Source organism: Pygocentrus nattereri, chromosome 18, assembly GCF_015220715.1.
Source record: "Pygocentrus nattereri isolate fPygNat1 chromosome 18, fPygNat1.pri, whole genome shotgun sequence".
Taxonomy (NCBI): domain Eukaryota; kingdom Metazoa; phylum Chordata; class Actinopteri; order Characiformes; family Serrasalmidae; genus Pygocentrus; species Pygocentrus nattereri.
The window spans coordinates 2315994-2325554 of NC_051228.1; the positions used below are offsets into that span (position 1 = coordinate 2315994).

The 9561-nt window shown below is 41.7% G+C and overlaps 1 protein-coding gene across 4 annotated transcripts in view; it reads right to left on the reverse strand.

Moving 5' to 3' along the window:
• Nucleotides 1-1667: 1667 nt before the first annotated feature.
• kdm6bb (lysine (K)-specific demethylase 6B, b) overlaps nt 1668-9561 on the reverse strand; it is a 67456-nt gene continuing 59562 nt past the window's right edge. For all 4 annotated transcript variants that reach the window (XM_017721979.2, XM_017721975.2, XM_017721977.2 and 1 more), the window contains 2 exons: nt 9123-9293; nt 1668-3663 (listed from right to left, as the gene is read on the reverse strand). In XM_017721979.2, coding sequence (XP_017577468.1) covers nt 3640-3663; nt 9123-9293 — 195 coding nt within the window. In that variant the 3' untranslated portion in view covers nt 1668-3639. The remainder of the gene's footprint in view (nt 3664-9122; nt 9294-9561) is intronic.

Consider the following 9561-nt stretch of genomic DNA (forward strand, 5'->3'; position numbering starts at 1 on the left):
CATTGCGTCTTTAATATACTGGGAGTTCTGCTAAAGTTGTGTTGTTTTGTTATTATTGTTTTCAGCAACTGCAGTTAAACAATCCTGAAATATGGAGGGGCTCAAAACAGCACTGACTGATAGATTAAGTATAAAGGTCAGTGCTAAGTATTTTGCCCAGTGCAGAGGTCAGTTGTAGGTAGGAACTATTGGTTCAAGTTTCCTTTAGGTCAGACAGCGTGCAGCTACTGTAATAAACTGTCCCAGCAGGTCAGTGTAGCAGGTCAGGCTAAAGGCCGTGTGAGGTTTAGTTTTAATGTGACTCTAATGAGCCGAAATGTCTTCTATTGGGACAAAGAAGAAAAAGAAGAACAGACGAATAAATGAAATGAATGTTTGTGTCGTTATTAAAACCCCATCGATTCAAACGTTCACTATTTAACGACCTTTAAAGCCTAATATTAATGAGAGTTAAGACGGTAGATTTTTTAAAGAGCGGTAAGACGACAGGCAGAGATTCACCAACATTTCCATGTTTCAGAAACTTTTCCCAGTCACTGAGCCAATCACACGGCAGCTCACTGCATTTAGGCGTGTAGAGGTGGTCAAGACAACTTGCTGAAGTGCAGACCGAGCATCAGAACGGGGAAGAAAGGGGATTTAAGGGGCTTTGAACGTGACGTGGTTGTTGGTGCCAGACGGGCTGGTCTGAGTATTTCAGAAACTGCTGATCTGCTGGGATTTTCACGCACAACCATCTCTAGGGTTTACAGAGAACGGTCAGAAAAAGAGGAAATATCCAGTGAGCGGTCAGTTGTGTGGACGAAAATGCCTTGTTGATGTGAGAGGTCAGAGGAGAACGGGCAGACTGGTTCCAGATGATAGAAAGGCAGCAGGAACTCAAATAACCAACCAGAATCTCTGAGGAACGTTTCCAACACCTTGTTGAAAGTCTGACATGAAGAATTAAAGCAGTTCTGAAGACAAAAGGGGGTCCAACCTTTTACTAGCACCTAATAAAGTGGCCGGTGGGTGTAGAACCTCATAGACTTAAGTTGGAGTTTGAGTTTTGGAGATAGAACCTTTGTTTTCTAGATAAAATGCACACAGCTTAAAAACCACCTAGGAAGATGTCGAGAAGCCACAGGATAAGAACGTGAATAACTCAGTTTGAGAGAATTGTCAGACAGAAGCTCAGAATTCCAAGGGAAGCGTTCATTTTTTTCTAGACACATATCGTTACTGAAAAAAGTTGCACTATATATAAACTACTAGTTCCTCCTTGAACTGTACATCAAAGCCAAGAAGCACTTAGGAGCTTTTATTTTTAGCCGTGTGGGATTTCACCCAGAAGAACCGTAAAACTGGACGGCTTCTTAAAAAAGTGGGAGTCGGCCTTCGTTCGGAGCTCGGGAACGCTGAAGGCAGGAAAGAGAGAACGTTAAGGGGGAAATCCTGAGAGTCATGAAGGAGGAAGACCTGATTTCCTGTCCTTGGAACCAGGATATCCGCCGGCCTGTCTGCAGAGGGCGCCAAGGTGTCACCCCAGAGTTATTCTCTCTCTGTCTCATGACCCCCGCGGTGACCCCCCCTACTCACACACAACAGGAGCCACAGCTGGCAGAGGAACCCTCTTGTTTTCTGCATAAAAATAACCTGCGGAAAAGAGGAACCGGGAAGCACCGAGCTGTGAATTTATCAAAAAGGTTTTTTATTTCTTTTTTTTTTGTTTGTCATAGTTATTATTATATCAATTATGACACACGAAATCACACGAGTGTTTAAGACAGGTCTGGCTCAGATCATCGTTTCTCAATTTTCTTTCTTTTTTTTTCTTCTTTCTTTCTTCCTTTATACAGTAAAGAAGTCATAAAACTCAAAAATGGAATAAACCTGACAAACACACTCGGAGAGGAGTGGACAGAAAAAACCAACCACAGCGGGTCGAAATCTGCAGGTTATAATCGTAAAAGGATCGTACGGAACAGCAAGTATGAGTCGTCATCCACACGTATCACAACATCTCGTATTTCCATGTAACGTAAAAACAAAACTCTTTTTTTTTTTTCAATCTGTAGGATACAGTACAAAGACATTCAGGGCATAAAGGTGTACAGACTCTGTTCTAAGCACCAAGCTGTGAGATTAATGTTATATTCATGTACGTAAGTTTCTCTAGATCATATACACTGAGCGGCAGGCCGGGCGAGGGGGATCGAGCACCATTTAGAATCAGACGTCCCCCTCCCGGACCGCGGCGCTGCCCAAACCATAGCACGATTTTTCTTTTTTTTCTTTTTTAAAAAAAAAAAAAGGAAAAGAAACAAAAACATTTACAAAATCTGGACTTCCCTCGTTTACGAGGAGCACCATGTATCTTCAATAAATACGCCAGAAGCTTTCGAATAAATAAAACCACAAGATTTCAGGAATTTTGAGAACAAACCAACAAAAAGGAGAATCGAGAAGAGTAAAATCATTCGAAAGATGAAAGGATGGAAACGACAGGAATGATCTTTTTTTTGTCTTCAGGTAACAATAATAATAATAATAGTAATAATAATGATAATAATACAAAATAAAAAAACTCCACTAAAACACTCACGGTTTTCTCGACAAATGCGAATACGTCTCTGGATTCGACCCGTATTTTTGGAGAGATTTGTGACGTGTACTTTACTCTTTATTGTTTAGCTAATATGCTTAATGCTATGAGAAATATGCAAATTTTCTGCCTTTATTTATTTATTTTTACTTTTTTTTCCCCCCCCTTGTCTAAATACAAGTCACAAGGCCAAAACGGTGTAGCTGTAGGCTGTTAAAAATTTTAGTTTTTTTTTTTCTTTTCTTTTTTTTTTGAATACCTTTGTAAATTTTGGCAAAAAAAAAAAAAGAAAAAGAACAAAATAGCACCCGGATAAATATGCAGAAGAGCATTTACAAAGATTAGAGTCGTAGTAAATATGACAGCACACCGAAAACAACGACGACGACGACAACAAAACAACAACAAAAAGAATTAAAAAAATAGAAATAATGATTAAAAAAAACGAAATAATGCCACTGTCGTAATTAGCATTTGCTCCTTCAGCGGAGAGCTGCTGTTTCGTGTCGTAACAAAGCACCACTTGTTCAGCAAAATCCGAGACACCACAACCAGACGGGAAAAAAAACTCCGTAGATTTGCATAAATGTAAACTACAATAGTACCTGAATTAATTCACGTGTTGACTCCGCCTACTTTTTTTTTTTCCCTTTTTCCCCCCTTTAAATATTGACAAAACAAAAATCACAGCAGTTTCCTCTGTGGAACGTTTTTCTCAAACACAGTTCACAGTAGGAGTCCAGTGTGCACCGGGTTCGAGTCAGTGGCGCCTCGCGAGTCAATCTGAAGACTCCGTGATGCTGAGCGCCCGTCAGTAGACCTGGTGGAGGAAGACGACCGAGCCGGAGAACATTCTGCTGATGCGCTTTCTGTAAACAGTACTGAGTAAACAGCTTTGCTGATTGGTAACGCAGAGAGTATGCAGTAGTGGTTGTGGAAAAGAATAAATACAACAACAAATCAAAACCAAGCAAAAGGAAAACCAGAGAACTGAAAGTTGGCACTGCTGCGGACGAGCAGGGATTTGGTTATGGCTGTGACATCACACGTCGGCTTCACTTAGGACACGGCGAGGGAGCCTGAAAGAGAGAGAGACAGTAGTAGTGGGCGGCGTGGCCGGGAAGGATTACAGCCGTGTGCAAAAGTTTGGGCGCCCCGGGGTCGAATTCCATGCTTTCTGTTGACGTTAAATAAATAAACTCATTAATGCTAAAATTGTTAACACGAGCTCTGCAGAAGACTCAATGCCCCACTGCTGCTTATTTGCCAAACACAGGAACAACAAAATGTGGCCTGTGCAAAAGTCATGGCACTGCTACATTTTAGGTTTTGATAAACACCGCAAACGAACTGTAATTGAGCAAATAGTCGTATTTAAGCTCCTGTAGAGGAGGTGTTAACATATTTTCATGGTAAAAAAACATTCTGACCAGGGTGGGGGCTGTTGGGGTTTTGCATACGACTGTAAAGCAGCAGTTTCATTGCGTTTTTTCGGCGGTTTCGGTGCATCGCAGGATTGTGTATTCATGTTGTTTTCGTTAAACCTGTCTCTGCACATCAACAGTAGCGTATTGCTCTATGACTTCCCTTCACTTTTAACAAGAACATCCACATTTAACTGAAGGACATCGTGTAAACTGATCTCAGCACTGCTCTCAAAGCCCAATGAGACAAAACCCTTTCTGGAATCTGGTAAATATTACAAGCCATTCATATGATCTGTGTTTCCTCCCTGTGATTTAAGAAGTTTGGGTTATTTAAAGAAATGTACTCAACATCTGCCAACATAGCGCTTAACTCTGTTACTGTTTTGCGTCCTTGTTTACTTGTCTGTGTTTTATGGACTTTGTTTACTGTTTTCTGTAGCTAAGCACTTCTGAAAGTTGCCCTGTGATTGGCGTTTTTGCCACTGTGAGATCATCTACCAGCCCTGGGACAGCAGATTTGCCCAATGATGATATAACCACATTGGGTCATGCAAACCTGCTGAGCAAAGGTAAAGTGTTACCCGAGAAGCTGCGGAGCCTCTCATCTCATCTCCGACTGGACTAACTTACCTCTGCGACTCACTGCACAGGTGGTGAGAGTGTGTTTTGCACTAGGTAAACAAAACTCATACCTTAAGAAGAAATTCAATCTGTATACTGGACGAACTACCGGACGAGCCGGTATATCGTCCACTACCAAGAGAAAAAGCATGTTTTAGCATGTCAGAGATTTATGGGTTTGTGTTTTGATGGGCCCTGTGCACACCTGGGATTAACATCCTGAACTATATATAACATCCTGATATATATATATATATATATATATATATATATATATATATATATATATATATATATATATATATATCGCTGCTGTTGGAAGAAAACCTTGTATCTTCAAAATGGTAACTTTACAGGAGAAGGAAAAAACCTTCTTTAGTTTTAATGTAAGTCAATGGAACCAGACGTCTTTCTGAGTCATTCTGGGCCGTTTATTCTGGTCCATTCATCATGAAATTTACACACAATGTAAAGGACAATAGATATGTTCATATTATGCCAAAAAGTGAAAAACGATAAAAGTGGAGATATGAGGTTTTCTTCCGACGGCAGCGACACGCGTATATACAGGGTGATTCGAAAAGATTCATCCAATTTCAAAATGATGTAATTTACTTAGAATCATTACAGAACAATGCAGTGAATCCATCTCCTCGCAGAATGAAGGGAGCCAGAAGTCAGAAACTCTATGACCCCCTCGTTCAATTGGATTGTGATTGGTTCCTCGGCACCTCACGGTTGGAAAAATATGGTGCTTTGAAATCGGATGAATCTTTCTGAATCACCCTGTATATACAGAGGTGTGTGTGTGTGTGTGTGTGTGTGTGTATATATATATATATATATATGTATACACACACACACACACATATGTATACACACTTCTATAAACACCACAAAATGAAGCCATTTGGTTGCCATATTGGTGCTCCCTCACTGCAAAATCAACGCCGGTCTGTGGGTGAAACGTAAAATTTTACGACTAACCTACACAAAGTTTAAACAATGGCTCATCAAGGGTTCTTTAGTAAAGAAAATGGTTCTCTATAGAACCCCTTTTCATGATTAAAGCTTCTTTGCGTGGTGAAATGGTTCTTCATATTGATAGAGAATGTGTTGTAGATGGTTCTATGTCGCACCAAAAGGGTTCTTCTACTGTTACAAGCTTGACATCGTAACAACAGCGTTTGAAATGCGTTTCAAAAAAACGAACCCTATCTAGAACCATCCACAGCACATTGCCCACTAAACTGAAAGACCCTTTCATGATGCAAGAAAGAAAAGGGTTCTTTGCGTTTTTCTATATAGAATCATGTTCTCTACTAAAGAACCCGTCGTTTTTAAGAGCGTAGGCTATCTGAACCCTTATTTGTAGCTGTTTGAATATATGGATATCCCAACTCGTCAATATTCCTACAGACTAGTTGGTGTCGTTTGGAATGAATATGAATGAATAAACTTTGCACAGCAATTTTGAAACGTTGCTCTGTCTTAACGAACGTCGACGCACTGATGCCCCCGTCATCTCTCCTCATGTCTGCCATGGATTTGCCGTGAATAGGACTAAATCCAGGGTGGAGAAGTGAAAGCACACGCCGGTTAGCCTGCGACTAACGTTACGTGCTGACTCCAATAGAGGCGCCAGCTTCAGTGTAATGATAAATGACTTCAAAGCGCGTTAGATTATGAAAGAAAACACAAAATATGCTTTAAAAAGACGTCAGAAATCAACGCGGGTCTATGGGGAGCTCTTTCCCTCAGGGAGTATGTGCCGCTAGTGCGGCGGCTTCAGTAATGGCCCTCTGTCAGCAACCTAGATATACACTGACCGTCCACTTCACTAAGTCCACCTCCTTGTTTCTACACTCACTGTCCATTTGATCAGCTCCACTGACCACAACCTTGTAGTTCTGCAGTTACAGACTGTAGTCCATCTGTTTCTCTGATACTTTGTTAGCCCCCTTTTTACCAACAAGGCAGGAGTGTCTAATAGAGTGGACAGTTAGTGGACAAACTCCAGCAGCACTGCTGTGTCTGAACCTGCTAAATAATACCCGCTCTGTGGGGGTCCTGACCACTGAAGAACAGGGTAACAGAGCATCAGAGAAACAGATGGACTACAGTCTGTAACTGTAGAACTACAGAGTGGAACTGAACGGTCAGTGGAGCTGATAGAGTGGACAGTGACTGTAGAAACGAGGAGGTGGACTTAATGAAGTGGACGGTTGGTGTATATATCTTTGGTCTGGAGTGATCTGATCGGAAGTGGACAGCGGTTTACACCTGGCATTCCCATGTGTCTCGAATGTGTCTACACTGGTCAAATTCAATGTCCTGCCTGTTTGTTTTCAGACGACAAAGTCCTGCAAGTCCTTGTTCAAGTAAAGGTTCATAGGATGCATGGACTCATGAAGGTTCTGTGGCCTTGATGGCCTCTGAAGATACACCGGACCTGTGCTTAGTGCTGTTTACCTGGGCTTTATCTCGACACGGCCGTCTTAGTGGAGAGGTGTGAATTGTTTTTCACGGCAGGGGGTTTTCACCCCCCTCCTCTCACCCCTCATTGCTCGCTAGCAGCTCAACAGCATTTCATACACAGAGAAACATCAGCGTCCTCTGATTGGAGAAATATGAGGGAATAATTAGGAGGAAATTATAAAGAAAATTATGAGGAAATATATTTTATGTGATTACATGATGGAACGTATTTGTGCTCATTTCCATTGGAACGGCCACTAGAGGGCTCTGCAGAAAGAAGTTAAAGTGGATGTGGGTGTGGCGTAAACTAGAAACGAGTAAGAGGTGATGCAAGCGGGTTGATCTACTTACTGAAACGGGTTACTGAGTAATCAGGAAGCACTGATGTTAATAACATGTTTACAGAATGTTAATTCGACAGCCAATCAGCTGTCAGGATTTTAGAACAAGCATGTTGACTGACGCTGGCAAGACCTGAAGGCCTGAAATTTGGTGACAGAGTGACAGAATGATTCTATATTTTTGGTCCTAGGGAACCAGCCCTGTGACCGGAAGGTCTCCGGTTCCATCCCCTTGACTGACAGCACATGACTGAGGTGTCCTTGAGCAAGACACCTAACCCCCAACTGCTCCCTGGGTGCTGCGGATTGGGTTGCCCACCGCTCTGGGCAAGTGTGCTCACTGCCCCCTAGTGTGTGTGTTCACTAGTGTGTATGTGGGTGTTTCACTGCACGGATGGGTTAAATGCAGAGGTTGTGAATTCTACTCTATTCTATTCAATCGGACACCTACCCCCCCGCCAACTGTCCACTTATGAACAGACCACCTAAGACACATGTTAATGTCAGGCATGCGTGGAGCCCAGTAATGACCACGAATAAATTTTTAGGGTAAACAGACAAAATATTATTTACAGCGTCGACTGTCTGACCAAACTGAGGTTAGAGTAGCACTCAGCCGTTCATTTACTGGCCACTTTATCAGAAACCCCTCTCTTGTAGATTCAGTTTGCTTTACACTCTTGGATAAATAAGATGGTTCTTCAAGGGTTCTTTAGTAAAGACACTCAAAGAACCCTATGCATGAATAATGGGTTCTATGCATCGTGAAAGGGTTCTTCAGAATGATGGAGAATGTGCTGCAGATGGTTCTTTTTGAAATGGGTTCTATATAGCATCAAAAAAAGAGTTCTTCTATTGTGACAAGCTTGACATCGTAACAGTAGAAGAACCCTTTTGGTACTATATAGAACACTTTTCAAAAAGAACCATCTGCAGCACATTCTCCGTCCATCTAAAGAACCCTTTCACGATGCGAAGACCCATGCCAAGGGTTCTTTGAGCGGTCAAGGTTCTATATAGAAGCACTGGTACCACTTTAAAATAAGACTACCTTCATAAAGTGTTCATGGGCGGTTTAAAAATGAGCTTATTAATGGTTATTCATTACTAATGCATTATTAATTCATTATTAGACCTCAGATTTGATGTTTACTGTGCTCGTCATCTTGTTTATCAGTCAGCACTAAACCTGGCAGCTTCACCTCATTTTCATATTAATCAGATATAACCGTTCACTCTTGCCCTTTTTCTTAATGTTATAACTGCTTATTAATGATTAATAAAGTGTTAATACCATTAACTTTTTTTTTAAACATTCGTAAATGCTTTATAAGGGTAGTCTTATTTTAAAGTGGTACTGAACCGTTTTCTTCACTAAGGAACCTCTGAAGAACCGACATTTTTAAGTGTGTACAGTTAGAGACTGTAGCTCATTTGCTGATGCACAGTTTGCATCTTCTAGCCCTTCCTCAATGGTCAGTTTCTGACCTGCTGGATATTTATAGGGCTGATACACTGTCCAGCAGCAAATGGGCTCCAGTCTGTAACTGAACACCTACAACGTGCACCTATATGGTAAGTGTTTCCGATAAAACGGCCAATCAGTGAAGCTACTCCGTAGGGGCTTCTGATAACCTGGCGAATCAGTGTAAGTGTTCGTGTCTATCTCACCAGGCTGAAGTTATCGTATGTGCTCATCAGCTCCTCCACTCTGTACTGCTCCAGCACCACCACTCCGCTCAGGCTGGGGCTGTTCTGCCGAGCGCAATCCTCACAGTGCACCACGTACGTCTTCCTACTGCCGCTCTCACTGGTGACGAAGAGCAGGTCGAACACCTCCACCTGCACAAACGCACACGGCTGCTGTTATGTAACGTCAGCCACGGAGGTCATGCAGTGCGGTGAAGCACCATATATCTTATGAGCTAGTCTGAAGTACTGATTAGATTACACAAGGTACTAGATGAGAACTTAAATAATGCTACGCGAGGAGGGGTGTGGAAATGATATGGAAATAAAATCATTGCTTACCATTTTAATATTATGTCTAAGGAAATAAATGCTTATTACCCAGTTAAATAGCCTTTTAAATGTAGATTTCTATGTAAAA